Genomic DNA, 25,587 nt, shown 5'->3' with positions numbered 1-25,587 from the left:
TATTATCAGTATATTAGATTAAATTTTTATGCAAAATCGCATTATTTTATTAATGAACTTTTTATACAATAAATTATATGGTGTTTGACAAGAAAATTATACAATGGCACATCGAATAAAAGTTACAGTCACCAGAATATACAAATACAGCACAGATTACTTATAAATTTTAGAGATGATATGCTTTTTAAATTGCATTATAATAAGAAAATTAATATCTTAAAAAAATTTAATATAAAGATTAGATTAGTCAATGATCAAAAAATAAAGCAAAATGTTTTTAAAGTGTCTTATACGTAACTATTTTGCAACATTTCTTACAAGTTGTTATAGAAGTTGACTGTACTTTGTGATTTGTATAAAGATTTAGTTGAATTTATCGTAATTTATTAAACATATTTTCAATAAATGTGCAAATTTCACAATTTATTACATTTATTTATTACGTCGTCTTTTATACACGATAACTTATAGTATATAATTTTTATTAGCTTGTTTTAATAAATTTATTGCTGCGTATGCTATATGTATTGTATTTTTTATGAAATTCGATATCTATGAAAATATATTTGACCCTGGCTGAGTCCGGTAGGTCTCGTCTTTTAGTTGTATTACAGGAAGGTGCTCCAATAAACGACGTTAAGGATGAAGAACGAGAAAGGGAAGAAGAATCTGGAAACCTTGTCGATGTAAATGGCGGTGGCTCGTCCTTGGCAGCATTGCTCGTACTGAACCGTTGGTGTCCTCATTGGACTTCTATTTCTTTCAGCATCCGGTCTCATCGGCGTCTATCGGATTTAGAATTAAAAATACATCACGACATAAATAACATATAAATATAGAAAATTAATTCATGTGCACTATTTATTTCGATTTTTATCTTCTTCTTTTCCCTTTTCAATTAGCTTATATTATATTAATCAAGATTATATTAAAAGGTAAGTATGTATATATTATATTATTATATTTATGTTATACAATTAATTGTGCAATTAATTGTTATATTAAGAACGTAATTGCGATACGATCAGAAATATAGAGAAAGAATTAAATTTTATTTTTATAAATCTTTTAATATAATATTAATATATATAATTTTTTAATGATACGTGTCCTTAAATCATATACAGGGTGAGGCATCTAAGACAGGCCACCACAAAATATTTCGTAAACTATTCACTTTTTGGCCATCTTACCCTTATATTTTTTTGTGCCAAATATTACGAGGAATCGATTTGTATAAAAAAATTTACCTGGTTCCATTTAAAAAAAATAAAGATGATCTTCAAATCTCCTAAGCGCCTCCACCTAAAAAAAAAGTTCACTTCCACAAGATTTCCCCCTCGATACCATACAACTTTTATTTCAAACATTTTCTCCTATCTCCAAAACTGTGGGAGTTATTCGGGTGGCCTGTCTTAGATGCCTCATCCTGTATAGTTTAGCATTGTTTTCATAATTTACATCGCACGTTAGAATAAATTTAGCATATTTATTAAGTTCAAAAGCTTTTATGTATTGTTTTTTTTTGTGCAAATAGACTATATATTATTTTTTCAAACTTCGTATGTATTATATAATTGCTATATTTGCCCGTAATATCACAATATATGTATATTTAAAAAATGATAATTACATTGCTTGACAAAATAAAAAGAATTAGATTTGACCAAATATTGCATTCTGATATCAATTTGTCTGCTCAATTAAAGGACATAGCAGATGATAATAGAAAACATATTTAAACTGTGAAATATAAAGTAACCTTTATTTATCAGCTGTCAAACAATGATGATATATGTTTAGCGTATAAACGATTTATTGTTGTAGAGCTAGTGAAAGTAAACAGTTGCGCACAGTAGTACAAGTAAATATCATGCGCAACGGATACAGTGAAAACAGAATACGTTATATGTATAGCGCTCGGCAAACTGCAAAGTCTGCATAAACTACACGAAGAAAAGGAGAGAACAGAATATTGCTCTGCAAATTGAAGCGGAGGATGAATGCAATAAAATAGAATTTTGAAACTTATAATAAGAGAAAAGTTACTTGCGACAAGTTACTCGCCAGGCTATACGAGCGATTGTCTAATAGAGTGATTGTATTTTGAATGGCACTTTCTGTTATCGATGCTATTTCTAAATCTTCATAAGATGAATTCTTTACGTATGTAGAAAGAAAATTATAATTCACAAATGGAAACATTTGGCTCAAAATAAATTTTCTGTGTGGTTAGATTGTACGCGAAATATTTATTTTCTCTTTCTCTCTCTTATCAAGAAAAATGATGTAACATTTGTTACAACGATAGTGTCATCTATTTTAGGCGTTTTTATTCAATTGAGCGATAACGCACTGACGCGATGGAAAAAAATCGCATTATTACTCTTGAGCGATGATGCCTGCATATTTCGCTTTATCTCGACTATCAATTTCGCGGAGGCCAACAAAGAGCGTTTGTGCCGTAACAAATATTGCGCCTTTTCTCGTTTACCTTGAAATCGTCGATGGCCTCTCGAAGATCTTCGTCCGAATAGCCTTTCATGGCCTTCGTAGCGATTGGTCCCATGTAGTTGTTCACTACTGCAAATTCCATGAGGGACAGAAAGACGAATACGCTGCACGAGGACATCCACACGTCGATTGCTTTTACATATGAAACCGGCGGCAGAGATTGCTGAGATTGCGTGTTTTGAGTAGCTGAAGGAAAAACGTTAATCCTTGATTTTCATATGATGACTATGTATATACAATAATTCAATTGTTGACGTCTATCTCTATCTTTTATTTATGTATTAGAGATCATCTTTTTATGATTATCTCGCAAATTATATTAATATCAATTGTCGATTACAGAGTTTAAAAAAAAAAAAAAAAAAAAAAAAAAAAAAAAAAAAACACCGAAACGGGACTAATTCCGTTTCCGAAATTGCTCCATCACGTTAGAATTTTGAGAAATTTGCAATTAAAGTTGCAAAAGAGGGTTATTTTCATGAGCTTTATCATATTATAACTACAATATGTGACGTGTTGAAAAAGTTTTATTGCAATTAAAATAAAGTATGTTGTTAGGACTTTCAACCCTTAAAAAGAATTTTTGGTATCGAAAAACCTATAAGAAACGACTAGTTTTCCCCTTCCAGTGTTCGAGAAAAAAATCATCTTTGGTCGAACGGTGTCATTGATGTTATACGTACATTCTAATTATTTCCGTTTTTTTTTTTTTTAAGACAAAAACCATGTTGATATTTATCGCAAATAATTTTATTTGAACAATTACAGAATTAAGTTAGTTTTATTATAAAATCAAAGGATACGTATTAAAATTTTTTTTATAATAATCGATTAGTCGATATTCATGCCATCGTTGTTATATCTCGATTAAAGGCTCTACCTTAGTTGCACATATCATGAATAGTTAACGTGAACAATGGATATAGGAGAAGTGGTCTTACCGAGGGTCAGTAGTGACGTCACGCCCAGAGTGACACGTGCCGGGATAGCTTCCGGCTTGATCCAGAAGGCGATCCAGGACATGACGACGATAAGAGCGGACGGGATATACGTGTGGAACAAATGATAACCCAGTCTCCGGCGTAGATTGAAGACAATCTGTATGCACGTAAAATTTCCGGTCGAGTATTCGATCGTACAGTCGGTCGTGTAGTTGTTCGATATGTCGAGCTGCGGTAGCTCAATCTCTGGATTAACTACAAGAGGATCCGTCATGTTCCATAGGAATACCAGGTCTTGAGTCGTGTGCGAAACTGCGAAAAAATTAGGCATGTTTATACATATATAGGAAAAATTGACGCGCGCAAAGATATTATACGGAACAATAATATAAAAATAAATATAAAAATTATACAGCTTTAAACCGAATGGATGTTGAATATTTTTATATTAAATATAGTTGATATCTATATTATTAATTATAAATAGCTTGTGTGTTATAATTAATGTTATAAATATTGTAATTACAGAGATAAATGTCTCAGTGGCAAAATTGTGTCATGTATAAATCGTCGTATGGTTTTTTTTTCTGGAAGATTAATTATGAGAAATATTATAATACTACGATTTGTATTGCTGCTATTTATTATGTACTTACGACTCTCGATCATCATTGAGCAAATTTGTGTGTCGTGAGGATAGGATTCAAACTTCATCGCGCAGGAAAGCACCAATGTCAATCTAAAACGAGTATTGCGTTTTTTAATATTATGTAATCCATTAATCAAATTGCATTTTAATCTCTAGTACGAGTTAATTACTCTATAGCGTTATTTTCGAACAATGACAAACACTATTGAAACATTTTACTATTTTTCTTTTTGACGATGCGGATCATTCAGAACAAGAGAATGTAAATTTGTATCTTTTGTTGACAATAAAATTTTTGACAAAACGAACGACAACAAACTTGCCTATTCAATACGCCGAATTAAAATCGCCTACAGATGGAAACAAATGTGAGATCGAGATAGAGAGACTTTTATGAAGCAAAAATGAGTGCGACGTATGCACGAATTGAAAATACATAAATGTTGAATTGAATATATAAATAAATTGCGTTCCTAAAAATTCTTGATTAATAATTTAATATTTTAATTAATAATAAATTGATTTAAGAATATTAAAAAATCTATTATTTAAATTATAATTGAAAGTTCTCTGAGATATATACAATACTTTTACATAATCACAATTATTTGAACATCTAATTATTGTATATTCTAAGAAACGTAATTATATATATTCAATACTATTACATTACCTGAAAAAAATTATACGCAAACGTAATAAAATATTTTACAAATTTTAAATATTGCTTTTTCTTTTCAATTTAAAACAATTTATATAAATAATATAGAAGTTTAAGAAGTACCAAAAGAGTCGCGCGTGTACATACTTATCATTCGAACAATTGAAACTTTAGAGTTAATAGCACTTCGCAAACGAAGATCGCCAAAGCTAAAAGTAAATTTGCTAAACTGTAGTATTTCTTTGAGTTCTAATGTGTGGTGTTGGATGTGTGGTATATATCTCATTGTGATAGTCTCGTTCGCTCAAAGGGGAGTGCTTTTGTAATCGAGGAATAGAAAAAGAATAAGCTAATATTTTTCAAAGTTTTTCCTCGAAATGGCTCTTCCTAAAAAAAGAACATATGCTTGAAAAATATGTTTTACATTAAATTTTGGAGATTATTTTTTTTTTTTGGGGGGGGAGGGGTATTTCCTGATTATGTATAGTTTTTAATCATAATATATCGTTTGTTAAAAAAGAATATCTCAGAGAGAAGGTTTTAAATATTTTTTATTTTAATTAAAAAAAAGAATATATATATATTTTTTTTTAAGTCATTTATTATTAACGTAATTTGAATTTCCTATATGTGTGAAAAGACATGCGCAGAAAAATTTTTGTTTCATTCATATTTAGCTTATGTTATTTAATAAGATTGTAAAAATAACCATCAACACCATGAAAATTGTATTGGGATAAAAGATTTTTGAACTCTTCTACTAACAAATATAATTTTTGTACATTTGCAGAAAACTCTTTTCATCGCATATTTAGCGCTACGACGATGATATGATTATTTGATTCCAACTATTTATTATGTGAATGTTATGTAAATGTTATATAATATTATATCGCATTATAAATATTTTCAAATTCGAATATTTAATCATTCAGCTATAATAATATTTATCTAATTAATTATTATTAATATTGATATTATTATTAACTGTTATTAATATTATCTATAAACTCTGCACTATTTTATACGAACAAAATTCGGACAATCATATTTATTGCTAAATATTCAAGAATAATGTCAGAATTTATAGCTCTTACTTGGACATGTAAAGCAATGTCTTGTCGTGATACAGCCAGAGATAATGGTTTGGTATTGACATCTCGTGAAAGGTAACCTTTTTTGCGTTTTTGAAGAAACAATCAGGTCTCCAGATGTTACGCAGCCAATCCACGTCGAGTATTCTGTACTCTTCGGACATATTCTCCGGCAATCGCAATCTAGAGTCCCGCCAACTCTGCGCGAGAAATATATCGGCCACGTACGTCTGTTGCCGCGGAAAAACAATGTGTGAGAACACAGATGCTGCGCTTTATATATGCAAACATAATTATTTCTAGGTGACATTAATCAATGTTTCCCCGAATAAAAAAACCTTATTTGACCTATACAATTTAATAGGATCTTATGTTATTTATTCTTATGTTAATTATTGCTATGTGATTAACAAAATTTGTATATGAAATAAAATGATAAATAGTCTACTTGATCTCATCAATAAATATATATGAGACAAATTCTTATATATATTATTTCATGTAACATATAAATACATTTATCAGCTATTATGCCATCTTTATTCTTCTCTTACCAAAATATTTTACTACAATCAAGATTAATGTAGAAAATAATCTAGTAGAGATAAATAAAATAATAATAAGAATAGGCAGATGTGATATTTTTAAGAGCATTTGATAAACGAGAAAATGAATTTTTCGATGTGTCGAAAGATACAATATATGTCCGACTCCTTCACTCACCATCGATTCTTCATTTATCGAGTCTAGGCTGAGCACTGTCACGTGAAAATAAACGATAGTGGGCTGTCCGAGAAATTTCGGTGCTCTGTGCTTGTCGTACTGCTTCGGATTCAAAGGCAGGATGTCCTTTAGCGACAAAGAAGATTCCTTTTTCCCGTACTCATCAAAGTCTAGCTGCCTGAAATGTCAGCAGATGCGAGAAACGATCTGTTAATGGATACGGCGTGTACATTCCTCGCGTCTATTTATCAAAGATTATCTTGACTGTGATAAATCACATTTGATGCAATCTTTCGTACAATATTTTATGTTTATAAAAAAATAGAACTCAAGGTTATTTATAATTAAGGTGTTCTTCTTCATATATCGCTTAATTAAATATTTCTGTTAAAAATATATTAATTTCAGGGTTGGGAAGTAACGCGTTACTTGTAACGCCGTTACCGTTACAGTTACTTTTTTTCGGTAACTGTAACGGTAATGGCGTTACAAATTTTATTTGTAACGGAAAAAGTAACTTTGTTACATTTTTCGGTAACGAGTAACGAATTTAACAGTTACTTTTATCGTTATTTTTTTCAAATTTTTTGATTTATTTAAGATATTATTCTTGCTATTGTGCGTGATAAAATTTTTATCTTAACCGTAAAGCCGTAAGCAAATCGACCAATTAGCATTCTTATTATGTTGTAATCTCATTTACTACCAGTTCTAAGTACCTTGCAACGAAAATTAGAAAATCTCAATAAATCTGACCTTATAGATTGCCATTCATTAGTTGAAGCTATTCAGCAAGGTTTAAATAAAAGGTAACTTATTAATTTGATTAATACATATGTTATTTAATTTTAAATAAGGATTTAATTGAAAAATATTATTTTATTTTAAACTATTGATTCAAAAGTATTAATTTCAATAAAACAAACAAACTTAATTTACTATATTTGATTTTAGATTTTTTACAATATTTGAAACAAAAGAATTAATAATACCAGCATGTTTACATCCAAAATTTAAGTTAAACTGGTTAACCGGAGAAAAAAGAAAACGTGCTGAAAATTACTTGGAGGATTTATTGGGAATCCGATCAACTGAAAATTCTTCAAAAGCTGGAAAATCTGACGATCACGATGATTTTTTCATTTTTGAGCAAAAAACGGTGCAAAATGAATCTGAACAAGAAGATTTGCAACGGTTTTTAAAATGAAATAATTGTAATATAGAAATGTTAAACGACTATCCAAAACTTAAAAAACTTTTTATTAAATATAATACAGCTCTACCAAGCAGTGCATCTGTAGAAAGAATGTTTAGCATCGGTGGCTCTGTATTAACATCACAAAGAGGGCATTTAAATGATGATACTATGGAGCAACAAATTTTATTAAAAATTAATAAAGAATTTCGATAAAATTTAGTCATTTATTTTGTAATAAACCTTGAATGAAATCTTGCTTACAATTTTTTAAAAGTTTTTCTTATGCAAAATAATTTATTAGTTTGTATTGTAAAAAAGTAACGGAAATTGTAACGACTCGTTACTTTTTAGTAACTGTAACGGTAACGAGTTACTTTTTAAAATTAGTAACGAGTAACGGTAACGAGTTACTTTTTAGAAAAAATAACGGTAACGGTAACGAGTTACTTTTATAAAGTAACTTTCCCAAGCCTGATTAATTTTAAACCATGTAGCGCTAAAAAAATCTGCAGACGTATAGAAATTTCGAAAAATTTTCTATGTTATTCAGAAAACAATTGTTTCTTAAAATAATTTTTTTATTCTTAGATATTCTTGAGAGTTATCGGTTAACGCGTATACTTACATCTAAAATCTAGAATAATGTTAGAATTAATAATTATGTTGTTCGTGAGTGAACAATTCAAACTGACAATAATTAAATCATGTATGCTGTATTTTACGTGTATTGTAGTAATGTAAATTCGTCTTAAAATCGTCTTATATCACTGTGAAACCTGCCAAGCCGATAATACATAACAAGGCTTTCGAGAATTTTTCGCCTATTTCTAGCTTTCTCGGAAATGTAATTTAATACAACAATATCGAATACAACATAAATATATTATTAAATTTTGTACTTGATAGTTTTGACAAAAGAAATCAAATTATTTCAAGACTTTAATTATTATCAAACATATCTTATTCTCGCATGAGCGTCAGCCATTGAAATTGAAACAAGATGAATCAATCGCGATAAAAAAAGAAAAGGAGTTTTGCATTCTAGCTTTTAATTTTCGATTGCGACCAATTTGCAGCGATGACCTTAAAAGTTAAATAATATCTTCGGCAGTGGTATAGATTTTTATTGCGACATCGACGATACTCGTAAATTATTCACAGACTATAAGAACCAAGCACGGTCAGAGTCGACAATTTATTATTACAGAGAATGGATCCTATATATATATATATATATATATATATATATTTTTTTTTCAACCAAGCCGGTCACATCGATGTCACGATTGCTAACTGTACGATTTTCTTTGTTCAATTAAGATGTGATTGCAGTTATTGATTGAGATACCGCAGTATATAACATACGTTGGTGTAATATATGCGACACTCACTATTAAATTGAGAGATGTTTACCATGTTACGCGTACAAATATAAAGTATGACGCAATATAATAATAAAATATAGGTATCATAATGAAAAAATAGCCAAAAGAGCTTATGGATTTATTTTTATAAATTAAGTAAATTTATCATTATTTATGTTTAATCAATTTTTCTTTTTACGATTATCATTAAAATACAGTTAAAATACAATTATATGTGTATTCTTAACAATCTCTTCTTAGATATTAAATTTTTTCAAGAAAGAAAGAATATAGTTTAAACAACAAGAAAGCAATAAATTTAAATGCAAAGTACCTTTTTCCTTGTGCTAAAATTTTTGATACAAATTTTATATTTCAATATAAGAGATCTCTTATGTTCGGCAAAGAATGCAATATAATTGCGTACTCACGAGAAGTTTGGAGCAGTCATGCCAAACAGTGTATACAAATAGCAGCATATGAAGCATATTATCATCCGAGAGTGTCTTGCCATTCCTAGAGAAAGAAACTAATATGCTATATAGAGTACGTTATAAAGAATTCACAGACACACCGAAGAATCAATGAAATTATATTAAGCTTGCGGTCATTAAATCTTTTACACTTTTAAACGGATACGTTCGGTTCGTCATGTTACACCGATGAGCGGTATATTAAGTCTATTAATATTCCAACGTAATTGCATAATTAACTCAATGCAATTCAATTAATAATATCTCATTTGCTTCTATTGTCAATGTCGCGCGGTGTCGAATAATAATGGACGATTCATTATGGAAGAAGACAATTTATACAAGGCGTACAAATAATAAGTCAATTATCTATTCTAAATAGTGATTAATATATCATTTGAATGTATGTTTTGACGAAATATGAAATAATATTCGTCGTCATAATAAATGAATGGTGCAATAGAGAATTTAATAATCTTGATTTGCATTGTTTCATAAAAAGGCACTCTTTATTATAACTATAAAATTATATTGTACATTAATTAAATAATTTACTAATATTCCCGTGTTTCTTATTTATTTGCGATCTAAATATATATTTCACGAGCAATTTCCTGCATCGCGTCCCTTATTTTAAAATTTTTATGGTCTTTCGATCAAATTTTCCACTCACCGATCAGCTGCACATTCTATCGTTCGGAAATCCGGCGAATGCTCTCGACGAAGATCGAACGGAAGCTATCAGCCGCTCGTCCAAAAATCTCCCCTATCGGATCTTGATCGCTTCCGGTCCCTCGTGAATCAATGAACATCTGAATTTACATCTGAAAATTTAAGAATCTAACATAAAAATTATAACTTCATCAATAACTTTTATCGATAAAATTTTTAAAAAGAACCTTCAACGATGAAGCTCTCTTACCTCGAATTTTTTGATTGATCTTTCCTTGACCGTTTATAATAATCCCTAAATAATGAAACTTCACTGTCTTTGTTTAAATAAATTTACAATTTTTTTTTTACAATTACAAAAGAATAGTTATAGTTAGAACTTTAAACCGAGAGTTGGGTTTACTAACTATAAAAAAGTTTATTAACGAATTTGTGTAGATGTATAGTAAAAGCATAAGCTGGCTTTAAAAATCGTCTTAAATCACCTATATAAAGTGTATCTTTTAAGAGAAGATAAACGTATTAATTTTTACAACTAAAAATCGTTTCCGGATAGCGTTTTATAAAGATACAAATAAAAATTAGTTGTAATGAAACTTTTAAATGCATAAATTTTAATGTGAACATAAGATCAAATTATAAATTATATAAAAATAAAAGTACGTTTGTATTTTACAATAGAAAATAAGAATTAAAAAGAGATTAAAGAAAAAAATAAAGAATTAAGTTTTGCTATCGATCTTTTATTCAAAAATTCAAAAAATAATTTCAAAAATAAACGATTTTTAAATTAATAAGATATGAAAGATCTAATCAAATGCATTTTTCTGATTCTATAAACGATTAGATATTAATATTATTAAATAAATAAATAAGTAATTTCAATTAATATATTTGGCTTTTGAAAGTAATCTTTTTATTTTGGTTTTAATATCAACTACGAATGACATGGAAGCGTTGTTGCACTAATTTTTGTAAAAAAAAATCGATTAATATATATTGCAATCATTTTCTTGATTTCTAATGAAGTTTTCTAGTAATATAAATTACGGACCTGCTTCTCTATTGCCAGACCTGCCGCTTCTTTTTGTCAGCTTTGATTTAAGGCACGTTAAAAGGTCAACAACAGTTCAATAATGTTTCGATCAAGATTTTGTTTTGTAATCATGACCTCCGGAAACTTATTTGTTTATATATATATATTTAACTCCCAAGGAAACTTTAAGAATGATGCGTCGTTATCGCATCGTTGGACTTTCTCGCTCAGTAGATGCTCGTGAGGTTGTCAGACAGAAACTAGTCATACCCCGTTGCACTTTCTTTTCCGCTGTATAAACCACCCCATCGCACAGCCGTCTCTAAGCCAATTTGTTTATCGACTAACTGATTAAGCCCTACTCTCTTTCATCGGCAGTATCGTATGTCAAAGCATGTGAATCTTAATTAGAGATTCTGTAATTTTTCAATCAAAAGTATATCGCAAAGAGCGTAAGATAAAAAAAACGTGAAAAAAGAATTAGATTATATTTTAAATGTCAAATCCAATTAGCGTAATTTATAGATAAACTCATACACGTGTTTACATTGACAAATATACAATATAAAATTTACAAAAGCTATGTAAGAGTAAACTTTATAATATAAATTATACGTACGTAAAAATGTATAAAATAAGTTTCTCTTTTTTAATTAGACTATATTTTATTAGAGACAGAGAAAGAGAGAGAGAGAAAGAGAGAGAGAGGGGCAAATATAGTTTTCTTACCAGTTAAAAAGAACATTTCTGTTAGCTAAAATTAAAGATTACGTTATTATATTTTAGTTAATAATTATTTAAAGTTATTATATAAATTCAATCATGATTATAACAACAAAATAATAAGCAAATTAATTAATTTTTTTTTTTTTTTTTGTAGTAGAAAAAGCGTGATACTTTTAACGATAATGTATAATTTATGCTTTTTAAGTTTACCTCCGCATATTTTACGTTCAACGTATACAATTAATAAATTTTAATATGTAATAAAATATTATTATATATGTGAATAAAATGTGAATAAATATCGATAGCCATGTAATAAGAATTTAAACTTATCGACATGTGTAAAATTTCTTCTCGCCATCTCATAATAGACGGCTTAACCAATTCGAGGAATTATTAGAATTCATTTTTCGTATATATTTGTTTTTATTTATAGAATAATTTACTTATATTTTAATAGAAAATCTGATATATACTTTAGAAACATATTGAAATTGTATGTTTTCCTTAATATTCGCAGTTGATACGGAAGCTTTCTCCTCTTACTGAAAGCTGTTAATATGACCACCGACGAGATACTATTAATAGACAAAAGCCTGAAAGACCATCAGAGATGTTTTCTATAAGAGCAATTATTTTTGATTTTCTTATTTTCTATCAACTTAGCAAAAAAATTTTTTAATAATTATTTCTTTATGATATTTAGAATCAAATATATTTCATCTGATACTTTATTGTTTGAATTCTTGACGATTTAAATATAATTCGGATTGAGAAATTCAGATTGCATATACATAATTGATATAAAATTATATATATTTATATATAATCGAAAAATTAGAAAATATTAAATATTAAGTTACAGATAATGTTGTTTCGAATAAAAGGGAATAATTAGTTGTGTGATGAATAAATAAACAACAACTCCAGTGGACAGAGGATTCTCTTGTATATTTATATATCATATATTAAATTTTCCAAGATAATCCTTGGAAGCTGCGCATATTATCGCGCGATCGAGCCGCTTTGCGAGCTCTCACATGTGTTTCTTATCGCGAAAAGAAGAGTCGAAAAAAATAGAATCTATGCGAAATCAGAATAGAAATCTGGATATATATTTTTTTTTGGCTAGCCTTTTCTACGAGGCTTTGATATGTTCAGTTGGAAACTATTATCTTTGTTTTCGGTTTTGAACAGTGAAAATAGTATAACTACACATTTATATAATTCCTTGCGTCTTATAATTTTCACAAATATATCACTATAAAAAATATAAAAATATACTTCTATAATAAATATACAATATTATAAAATGTCGAAAAAATGTACGAAAAGATTAAATATTTTTTAAATAAATGCTGAAACTAGTATATAATATTTATATTCCATATGTGTAAATATTAATTAATGTTATGTATAAGAATATAAAAAATGTAATATTAAATTTACCTTAATATATCGAATTTATTAATTTTGTTTCATAATTTTCAATTTGTTTTACTTTATTTATTTATAGCTGCAATTCAGTTCAAAATTGATATTTATCTCGATAATTGATTTTATCAAAATTGTCCTTTTCAAACATTTCGACAATTCAATTTCATATAACACATTTTTAATAAACGTTTTTTTCTTAAAGAATGAATTGATGAATTGGATATAATAATAATGACGCAAGGAACTAATTGATTTTAACAATTAATCAAGTAATCATTATAATTTCGATTCGTTTGTCTTCCAATCTCATTTGTTGCAAAATATGTTCAAAGTTGCTGACATAACCGATTTCGCGGGTCTTCGTACTTCACAATTGTCTAATGACTAAATTAATTCGTATTTTATAACATCTTAACAAGATACCCTAATATTAATAATTTATCATTTACAATGTAACTCTCAAAGCATATATGGAGCTATAAGAAAACGACGAATCGTTGGATATGACGTAATTGACAGTTACAGATAAATTGTTATTTTCAGACCTTTATAATGTAAAGCTGTAGTACCTTAAACCATTATGCATCCGATGAAAATATCTATTATCGCAAAAAATAAATTATAAGTTTAACTCTATAATATTAGCATCTAGTGAAAATCAAAAATTTTTATATCAACAAAGATATATTTCACCAGAAAATGAATATATATATCTTTATAATCTTATATATTATAATCGTCAAATTTAATTATAATAGAATATGCGTAATATATATATATATATATATATATATATATATATTTATATATATTTATAATAATAACAATTAATATTATATTAATATATATCTGTGGATATTTTTATTAGTCTATCAATTTATTTAATCAAAATCAAAATATATATGGATATTCAATAATTAACGCATATTTTAATTAAATTTGGTATTTTTCCATATTACTAAAAAAATGCGTATTGCAATATTTTATATACAATTGATGCATATGGTTTAAGGACAACGCGCGAAAGAAGTGAAACATTCTTAATTATACAATATAATATATGTATAAAATTTGTTTTATACATGTTGCGTTTGGCGCAGTTTTTTCTTTTCTTTTTCTCGTCTTTTCTTCAAATTTGTCGATTATTTCCTTAATAGCACTACATTGAAAATAGTAGCAAAGTCATAGTTATATGAAATTTTAACATGTAACACTATTTCTGCGTTGTAACAATTTTTGATAAACATTTTTATATATTAAAGGATTCATTGTAAAATTACCAGTAAGATTGTATAACTTTGTTACTTAATTCGTAACATTTTTTTGATAGTTTTAACAAACTCGAAATTATATACTCGACGCCCCGTAAATCTTCAAAATTATTAATCCTTGAAAATTTTATACATAACCGGATTTGCGTAAAATTCATAAACTTTAAAACCACTTTGTGGCATTGCAATAACTTTCAAAAGTCTAACTTCACATTTGAAAAAAAATTTCTATTCGATTAAGAACGTTTCTCTCTGTATCGACCTAACTTTATTATAATATATAGCGCGTTTTAAAGAAACACGGTATATATAGATCTAATTATAATAGAACGCCATTGTTTCAATAAACAATTTATACGATTGAGTTATTTAATTTAAACATTTTCGATTATATTCGCGCATGAAAGCTGATCCTTTGAAATATTCCGTACATATTTTCTAAAATAATTCATCAAATTGCGACAATTGGGCAAAAGATTTGCGGAGCATCTTATAGAAGAGCGTGTATTCTCACAAGAATTTCGTTAAGTTGTTTCGACCAGTATGACGAAACGGTTAATCGCGTAGATTGCAATGATTGATACACGACAAAGTCAGAATTCACACGATTTGTACGAAGACCCACGCCCGCAGTTCATTTGGAAGAAATTCATATCTTGAAGAGAAATCACATATCTTGTAATCGCGACATTGCTTCGTTGAGAATTTCCCTTCCAGAGAGAACTATTTATAAATAATTACGGAATTTAATTTAGCTGCAAATTGCTGTGACAAATTTTTCAGAATGTATGAAACTAAAAAGTACGAGAGAATTATTAAGATAATTTATAACAAAATATCTAATATGTATATTGAATAAAACAATATTGATTTCATAACCAGCGCGATATAATTACTAATTAAATCTTTTAGTTCTTATACAAAATTAGGATTAAACTTTAAACCATATAATTTACAACTTATAGATTGCTATTTCGTAATTTTTTTTTTCCACACTTCATTAGTAATTAATTTAATAATAAATAAATTTTTTCGATTTAACGAATAAGATTTACTACAGCTGATAAATATCTGATGTTCACAAAACACATTGTTTCGCAAACTTTATAATTAAACAAAATGTATAATATAAATTTTATACTAACGCAAGAGGGAGAATGACTGAATATGAGAAACGTGAAAGTTTGTCAAAATTCTCTCAAACAGGATCATCGTGTTAGTTACTCCTCACAAAGTAACGTCGCAAGTCACAAAGCGGGCTCTTTATAATAACATATCCTTTGACGCGTCGGTCACACATACTCACATACATATGCGCGATCTCGCATGCATGCGTAATTATTGCATCGTCGTCGTGTCGATTTTTACGATTAAGCAGTCATTCTCACGCTCACACGAAACACGGAAATTATAATGTAACGATGATATGAGAAATGTTAAGTGAGACGTACGAAAAAAAGACAAAAAAAAGATCAATCAAAATAAAGTTGTAAAAAATTATTCTAGGATAGGAGAGAGAACAAGTAAAATTATGTTATAACTAGCGAATTAATTTTTTTCTTTTAATTTTTAAGGGAAAACAATTTTTCTTTAGCAACAGATCATATCGATGAACTTTTTATTAAGCTATCTTAAAGCGTATTTATTATATGATAAAATATGACAGGAATGACTTGTCATATTTCAGAGATCTATACCGAGCTAGATATTATATTCGAAATCGTGATTTCTCGACATGCGCGTGTATCTAATGCGCGATATATTACGGGGAGTAATTAGGCCGTGTGCAGTCTCCGTGACTTTGAAGTCGGGTATTTGATTATCTGATTCAGCTGGACCGTATGAGATGGCCGCGAATAGATACACGAGCAGTATTCAGCGTAGATTAATAATGATTACGCGTGCATATACGCTACATATGATTAGCATATTCATTGAAAGAAAAAAAAAAAAAGAAAAATATTGCCAGAGAAATTGCTTCTGGCAAGAAGCATGGAGTTCGATTTTGCAAGAGAGAAATTGAAAGAAAAATTAAATTAAAAAGTGCAAGAGAAGATATTAAAGAAACAATGTACGCTTCTCGTGCGTGTAATATAAAACAAATAATAAAATCTTCGATTAAAGATTTTCTACATGACAGATTAAATGTGTGATATAAGAATTCTGTGTATATAAGGTCATAAGAAAATCTCTTGTAATAAAAAATAGAGCTTATTTGCAAATATGTTTGGCGAATTGACATACACATCGTTCTGCGAAATGTCCGTGCTTCGCGGAGGAAAGTTGCATCCGCGTTATTAACGCAGCAGTATTAAAGCTACTCGCCCTCTTAGCGAATCTTAGTGCGTCAAAAGTACCTTGCCAGTGAGTAGTAATTGAGCGTAATGGTTCTTATCGGCTGATTTCGTGCATCTACAATCGGCGTTCTACGATCGCCAGGGGCGTTTCTTTTCTTTTTTTTTTCTTTTTTTTTTTTTGCGCAAGTATTTACAATCCGATGCAGCAAGCGCCTTCGAGCAAACGCCGTCGAATTCGTCGAGAGTTATTCTACTCGGGCGTATTTTCGAGACACCCCATGTCGATCAAGGTCGAATTATAGAGAATTCTGAGGATAACGATCGTGCAATATTTTCGAGTAAAGATTTCATTCAAATCCAGCATGATTTAGAATGCACAACGCGTTTCATTAATTATTAATTAAAATATGTGAACGCAGTCATAAATGTGCGGAATTAATTAATATATGACATTTTATGGAATATAATTAATGAAAACACGCTATATTAAATACATGGAATTAATATAGGCATTAAATTAACGAAGGAATAATTCAAGACAATAAAGTATGCAATTTGCATTTCTATCAAACTAATTGAATTGAGTGCCCATTAAATTTTTTTTAACGTGCATTATATTGTAATCGAGCACGAATCTCTCGATTAGATTTATATTAGCAATAATTAATGATAAAAATTTGAAACGTCCGCGCATCCGTTTGACGCGTCATATTTTCACTTCGCGGATTGAAAGAGGATCTCTCAATCTTGATCCTTCAACCTTGATCCACTTTTTGTGAGATTTTCGTCCATTTGGTCCATATCTTCGAGATTGATCGAGATCGAGAAATTAATCTCACTTCTCGATCGATTTTTCCCGAAGAGTCCATCTCGTCGCCGCTGAAACGATTAGCCACGCCGCTTTTTAACTAGTCAACATATATTCTCGCTACGTGCATGTATGTATAACGTGACATTAACATCCGCTGTCTCTTTGAGCGATGTACCCGCGGTTCCTAAATTTTATATTTACATTATTGCTTTTCCATGTCGCGCACGCACAATCTGCTCTGCGCTCTTTTTCCTCTCTGTTTGCTTAATACAATAGTTTCCATTAAATTGTCATTATTCGATAAAATATGTTTCTTTCTGTTTTGTTAAAGAATGATCATTAGTCAAAATTAACAAATATATCGGAGAGAGATAAATCAGTAAGAATATCAATTTCTATTTGTTTCATGTGCAAATTTGCAAATAACACTGACGTAAAATTCTCAGTGTTATGATTATAAATTATTTATATTAACTTTTAATTAATTTTACATCTTAAAGTAGAGAGCACAGTTGAACAGAATACGAAAGAATAAAATACCAATATCCACGTTTATGTAATTATTTTGTCATTTGCTAATATCACTTACATTATAGTTTTTAATATAATGATAATTTTAGGGAAGCGAGCGCAGAAAATAATTGGCTTGCGCAAACGCACTCTCGCATTTCGCACGCAGGACTCCCACAAAAAAAGACGCAACTCACATTCGCGCCTAAGATCGACGAGTGCCACCTAATTGAATTACCGTATTATAACTTGTCGTCTTATTCGTACTTGTCGTCCATGTACAAACAATATGACAGCCAGAACGCGCTGGCTGTCCGCCTTTATCTCTCCGCGTTATCTATATTTATATTTATATATGTATATGCACTTATGTATAACGTGTATTTATAGAGTATATCGTACGCATAGAAGGGCTCTATTTATTTGCCGTATTGTTCCTGCCGTTACATTGTCTAGCAAGTTTCCATTAGTTAACTCCGGAGGGTCACATAGATTCGCCCGAAGCTTCAGCGCAATTATAATCCTCGGGATCCCATCTGACGGATTCTCATTACTTTCTTCAAATGGCGAAAGTCGCAAGGATAACGAAAGTCCTCGTGATAATCGTTTCATTCGTTGCATTTCCATCGACTCTTCGTATAATCCGTATCTACTTTCGGAGATTTATTCTTTTCATTTATCGATCGTAATTCTTTTTGGTAATAAAAATAGAAAGATAAATAATTAACAGGTTATAGAAATTTAATGAATTATAGAAAAATTATAAATATATTAATAAGTTATAGAAAACAGAAATTAAAAAATTATTTTTAAAACGACGAATTTTCATATGATTAAAAGAGAGAATGAGATTTAAAATATGATCGACAATATGTATTTTTACCTTTACCATTTTTCCATAATTTGTCGAGCGTTTATTTATAAAAGGGAAATAAATTATTACATTTCATATGACGTGATTATGCGGTGATTTTTTTAGCATAATTAAAAAGCGAAAACAATTTTTTCAAGTCTTAATTAAAATTTCATCATTAAATTCAGCTATTATCTTTCTCTGATTTACATCTATAATTGATATATCTCGATGCGTTTAAAATTAAACACATTAAACACGCTTTTGTTGGTCAAAATATTGTAAATTAATGATAAAAGAATCATTGAAATTTTCTATCAAATTCAGATTAATTTTCAGATTCTTCTAGAGCACTAAATTCGTTATATTCTAGTGCCATCTGAAAAACAGCGTAATGATAATCGTGAGATCGTTGCGGGAAGGGATAATTATAGGAATCTCGAGGATTATTAATCGCCGGTATCGAGATTATGATCGAGTCAGCGGAAGGACTTCTCTCTCCCACACACACACACACACACACACACACCAGCTTGCTGAATAATTCCAGTTCGTGAATATCTGAGTAATTTGTAAATGTCAAGCATTTGCCTACCGTTTACAAGTTTTCCGCTTCGTATCCCCTTCTCTCGTCTTTTATGTTGACAAATCGACCGTTTATACAATACATATATAGTGCCATAGTCACGAACTATTGACATTGCGCGTCATAATTAGAGACGCGATGCGAAGCGATGTGAGGCGCCGTTTCGCATTTATATTTGTCGTTGTTATCGGCGTCATCGGCTGATAAAATAATCGATGACACGAATACGACAGATAAAAGGGCGAATAAAAGTATACCTACATTATAAATAATTGATATCGGTCGATGTTTAACGAATAAATTATCTTTTTTTTTTGTTATAAGTAATAAAAAAATTATATCTATTTTTCAATGATACGTGATTGCTTTTATTTTAAATAAATTAATAGGTCATTATTAAATTTGTGTGTCAAATTTCATTTTTAAAAGTACAAGTAAAATATAGAGTATGTTCGAAAATATATGTAATAATAGTATTGGCGATATCAATTATCGGAGTTTTGTGGCCATATTTTATCAGCAAAAATCTGATTGGACGATTCGCCTTATAAATTTTCTGAGACATCTAATATATTTCTCCAATAATATTTAGATATATAAATACGAGATTCAATAATACAGATAATAAAAAAAAATGAGAAATTACTTTTACGTTAAGATCAATTTGATATTGCAAAATACATCGCATATTGACGCGAAGAAACTTGGAAACGCGCGGGCCGCGATCGAATTTTTCGTTCCATCGTATTTTTAGCCTATCTCTATTACACACCTTCTGTTTTTTTTTTTTATACTTACGTTGCTATCAACAATCTACATTTATCTACACACTCGCGACGCACCGCAGATGCGCGTATGGTTTCGGGTTTAGGTTTCAACTTTAACAAACACCTAATGGTCCAGTTACGGGAGAAGATTTGCGTTGTTTGGCCATTAATTATACAATAGATCAGTGCTTAGCCATTTATACAGACTGCATCTCTCGCGTTACGATCGATTTATATTATACACGCGTCATATATCAGTCTTGACGATCCCGAATCGCGCTCACCGTTCTTTATCTCGATTTCTCTCTCGAACCTTCCTCGCGCGAGGCTAATTTTGAAACTACAATTTTTTTCATTTATTTTAGTTATCGATTTTTTTTTATATTTTCGTCTTTTTTCGATTAAGTAATTTATCGAGATTGTTACCTGACCGATTGCATCACAAGTACAATGCTGATTTTGTGCGAAATGTTCGGTTACCGTTTACGTGAACATTGCGTCGTACTATCAACAATTATATAATCGCAAAAATTTTTAACATTTAAAAATAAATACTTCGAGTATATATATATATATATATATATATATATATATATAATATCCTTCAACAATTTGCAAGAAAGTATTCGTAGCTATCGGCGAACTCTGCGTTAATTATCTCCCTCAACATGATTCTAACAAATTTAATTTCTCTGCCAATCGTAGGCATCGAGAGGAGAAATTTTATTCTACACATACATTTGATATAGAATATACATATTATTTATATATTTATATTGGCTAATTGTTTATGCGTTAAAACGTCAATAATTTCAATTATTTAGTTTTCAATATTTTCCAATGCATGCATATCTCGTCAATTGTTCTCTACTAATCATTCGCTTGCAAATCACCGTGTAACCAAACATCATCAGCACCGTACGCGATTGTTAATGCTTGCGATGCAACTCTTGTGTTGAAGTCACGTCGGTTGCATGTCGATCGCGCGACCATCTCGTCACAAGACACTTTTGACGGTGAATTATATACCGAACGCGTAAAATGAAAATACGGTTAAATAATAAGATAAAATAAAGAGAAACAAATAGACGAGAATATGCTAAAATTTGGAACATTTATTTTTGTTGTAAATTTATCATTTTATATCTTCTAAGAAAAATAACTTTTTATACAATTATTGTACGTTCTAGTATTAAATTCGGAATTATTCAAATCGCGACTGTTAAAGGGTTAAGAAGAAAATTCGATGAGACTGCATACGGAGGTAGGAATAAAAATATTATTAAACATTTATATACATTTAATAATATCTTGAACGGCGTGACGAGCGATTCGTGATCGGCAAAATACGTACAGGGATCATCGCGCAGATCTGTCGATCGATCCTTACATCAGATCCTTACCGGATCAGCACGATGATCGAGAAGGTGAAAAATCCTTCTCTTCGTTGTTTTGTGGCCTTCAAGGCCACAAGTACTCCTTCCTTTGGATAGACTCCGTTGTCGGAATCACAGTAATCGCGTACGCGCGACACGTGGCGATCCTTCGCGAGGGAGACGTTCGATATAGACTTCTTATGGTGTCTCGGTGTCCCTGTCACGAATCGAAGAGACACGTCGAACCGAAAAGGCCGACTGCCAGTAGAATGACGAGAAGGACTAACGATGACCTGAAGACAGCCGCCTCGTTACTGTATGGCATTTTTACCTCTACCTCGGCCATCTTGAAGATCGAGAGTAGCGGATGCGAATGCACTTCGTGATGCTTGTTGTTGATCTTGTCGCTGAGATCTTGCATCATTGACGCGCATTCCTCCTGCAAATCGAGTATCTCGATCAATACGTTTATAAAAAAATATCTAGTTCGAAGCAATATTAATTCAAAGTGGATTCTATTTTAATAAATTTCCACATTTGGCATTTATTTAATATTTAAATCGAGAATATATTTTTATATCGTATATCTATTGTAATAATCATATTCTTGCTTGATACCTAATATCTCAATACGATTATAAATTCGCAGACTGCTCTCGTTCAAAATCACATACGATATGTTCTGCTCTGAGTTCTTATTTATATTCGATATCTCTTCATATAATTTTATACATCAAAAACGATTTACGAGATACACAAACATTTCAAATGGAAGAAGAAATACCAATTGTTTTCGACTCAAGGCACATAATACAAATGAAAATCAATTCCTCCAATAATTTTATTTATAATCAATCCTGTCATTTTGACAACAAGATATTGTGATTAATAAAACTGGTACGTAAAAACGGATTAATCAGAATCGATAAAATTCATATTTCAAAAAGTTATCTCAAGATTAGAAGGATTTGCAAATTAAAAAAAAAAGCAAAAGAGATGCTATGATAAATTCTAAATCGTTATACAATGATATACAATGATACAAATAAATTTCCCCCGCAAAAGTATAAGATTCGCAGAAACACATAGTATTTTCCGTTTCACTATCGATAGTTGTTCTTATAGAATTCGAGTCACTCTCGAATACGATTTAACGACGTCGAATATACTCTCCCTCCCCCATCCTCTTCATTCTCTACTTTCTCTCAGACCGAATTCGGCATCGATTTCCATTTTCAACCCTCTCCCTCCCGTTATCCTCCGCGCGCGAACCTTGTTCCCCGTCCCCGAAAATTACCCTCGGCTCGTTGAATCTTTAATTTCCGGCGTAGAAATTCGTGAGGCTGAGAGCGATTTTTGGCGATGTCTTTCTGGTGCGCCACGTGGCCCGACCAGATTTCTCGTCGCCAGCGTTTCGTCCGCGCGAGCTTTTCAATGAGATTAAATTCCGCGTGGAAGCTGGAATCTTGCGCGAATAACTTTGCCGTGACGAGACGGCATAGCCTCGAGCGTGGAATGAAACTTTCGACGAATTCGACGAATGATATGTTTGGTGTCCATGAAAAAGAACACGCTGAATTATCTACAATAATTTGAGATATGTTTTCGAACAATTTATATTAAAAATATACACTCTAAACTCGATTATATATATATATATATTTTATTTCAACGTAAAATAATTTCAACAGTGATCCCATGATCTTAATATCGTAAAAAGAATTTTTCTTTCTCCTTGGGAAAAAGGAAAGATTCATTTATTGTTAGATAATTTTTATAATTGCGACAATATATCTGATATTTGCACAATTAGATTAGATCTACTTCTCTGAAATTCATGTAGTGCGATTGTTCGTATTCTTTTCGAGATTCAAGTATTTTATAGGATACTTGTGACATATGTCGCGGCATGCAAGAGTAAAGATGTCGCGAACATTGTAGCGTATCCGTATATTCAGTACATTAACCCGCATCGCGCGAGAAACTCGGGACTACAATTAGCACGAGCCAATACGTAAAATGAATTATCGGGAATTACTGGGCTTTTGTCCGGCCGTGTTTGGGTCATTACTGCTTCGCGCAATTCCAGTCAATTAGCTTAAAAACTTGGCGAAACACATTCTCGGCATGTTCCGCGGTTCCTTTTCATCAATAGCCAGTATAAAATGGCAAGTATGTGAATAAATCAAAATAAATAGAATTAAGTTAGAATATAAAAATAGTTTAAATCGTACATAACGATATAAAAATCTTTAAAGAAACATTTTTTTCAACTCGATTCACTTCTCGCAATTTGATCCTCTATACACTCTCAGAAAGGATTTCTGATAACGAGACAAAAAATATTCTTGACATATTTAATCGTATCACAACCTTATGCGGTACAAAAATAAAACAATTTTAAAATTAAATCAATAATTCCTTTTCTTCTCTCTCGAATTAAATAAGATTGTCTTACTATCTTGAGACAAGAGTAACATATACAAATCTAAGCTTATATATTCTTGCATTTAGAATAACTTGATGTTAGATCGCTACAAATTTCCATCTTCATGTTTGTGAGAAAATTAACGGGATAGCACCAAGAGCATTTTATTCTAGATTTAAGAATTTTCCATTTAAGATTAAAATATTCCTTTTTCAATAATAAATATGATTGCCGCTATATCGATCCTATTTTATGATAGATTGAAGAGTAATAGCATTAGATCCGGAAATCTTTTCTGCGGGTGTAATTCAAATGCTATAATTTAAAAGAATATGTGTACAAGAAAAAAATAAACATTACAAATATTACGTAAGCGAATAAAAAGAGAGAATAGTTGTTACGCAATGTAATTTATAATTTATTTTTGAAAATTATATCCCCCTGCGAAGAATTTTCGATTGTAGACGAGCTCATTGTTCAAAAGCTCTGCGTTGTATAATTTGTGCATTAATTAGAATGGTTGAATATGTGAGAGTCGCTGGTTATTTATTTTACTTTTTGCTATATCATCATAATTTTGTTACGACGAGAAGTCGGAGAGCCTTTTAATTGCTACGTGTGTGCTCGGTTTCCCTACCAGAATAATCCAGCTTTGAATGCAAATGTGCGGCCTGGCTTTTTCTTCCATCGGGATTATCCGACAGATTCGCAACAGTATCGCATGCTGCGGATATGTAACTCCTATTTTTTTACCTCGTCGATTGCGCTGCTTATCTCTCATCGTGCTTTAACATTAGCCGACACGTTCTTAATTTTTTCCCTGGATAATATTTTATTTAATCCTGCCTCTCGGAACATAAAATAATACATACATATATATATATATAATATACGTGAAATAATTTTTCGCGAGATTCTCATTTGTTTCTTTAAAAGTTCTCGAAGAATCAACCCCACAGTGGAAATATCAAATTACATTCAACAAAGATTTTAGTGATGTTAAATAAAGTCAAACCTTTTTTAAAATTCAAATTAGATAATTTTTACAGAGATTTCTATGTTAAATTATTCTTGGTTAAACTAATTAATAGATATACTTGATAAAGAAGACTTCACATTTTGCGTAACAATAATAATTCTATTTGAGATTGTATGCTTTTAATTATTAATGTTCTTTTAATTAATAATATATTAGAA

The 25,587-nt window shown here is 30.2% G+C and overlaps 2 protein-coding genes across 11 annotated transcripts in view; both read right to left on the bottom strand.

The window, feature by feature from the left end:
- Nucleotides 1-110: 110 nt before the first annotated feature.
- LOC138939846 (Histamine-gated chloride channel subunit 1) lies at nt 111-11,644 on the bottom strand. Of its 7 annotated transcripts, none has more exons than XM_070308077.1 (10): nt 11,347-11,644; nt 10,543-10,609; nt 10,294-10,444; nt 9,579-9,663; nt 6,586-6,763; nt 5,866-6,092; nt 4,115-4,197; nt 3,459-3,770; nt 2,498-2,703; nt 112-788 (listed from the first exon to the last, which is right to left on the bottom strand). In XM_070308077.1, exons 4-10 carry the CDS (start codon nt 9,659-9,661, stop codon nt 612-614), a joined length of 1,266 nt encoding a protein of 421 aa, XP_070164178.1. In that variant the 5' UTR covers nt 9,662-9,663; nt 10,294-10,444; nt 10,543-10,609; nt 11,347-11,644; the 3' UTR covers nt 112-611. The 7 variants fall into 7 exon arrangements, with proteins under 7 accessions (XP_070164182.1, XP_070164178.1, XP_070164180.1 ...); XM_070308079.1 differs by having other exon boundaries at nt 10,543-10,605; XM_070308081.1 differs by lacking the exon at nt 11,347-11,644 and having other exon boundaries at nt 111-788; nt 9,579-9,676; nt 10,543-10,960.
- Nucleotides 11,645-14,354: 2,710 nt separating this feature from the next.
- Nucleotides 14,355-25,587, bottom strand: part of Gfrl (Glial cell line-derived neurotrophic family receptor-like) — a 286,917-nt gene continuing 275,684 nt past the window's right edge. For all 4 annotated transcript variants that reach the window (XM_070308329.1, XM_070308330.1, XM_070308331.1 and 1 more), the window contains one exon: nt 14,355-22,401. In XM_070308329.1, coding sequence (XP_070164430.1) covers nt 22,183-22,401 — 219 coding nt within the window. In that variant the 3' untranslated portion in view covers nt 14,355-22,182. The remainder of the gene's footprint in view (nt 22,402-25,587) is intronic.

The sequence above is a fragment of the Polyergus mexicanus genome, unplaced genomic scaffold (assembly GCF_030449975.1).
Source record: "Polyergus mexicanus isolate NDT 795.1 unplaced genomic scaffold, iyPolMexi1.0 SCAF_15, whole genome shotgun sequence".
Classification (NCBI taxonomy): Eukaryota; Metazoa; Arthropoda; class Insecta; order Hymenoptera; family Formicidae; genus Polyergus; species Polyergus mexicanus.
Note: the sequence above shows the minus strand (reverse complement) of the source record. Positions and strands in the feature narration are given on the sequence as shown.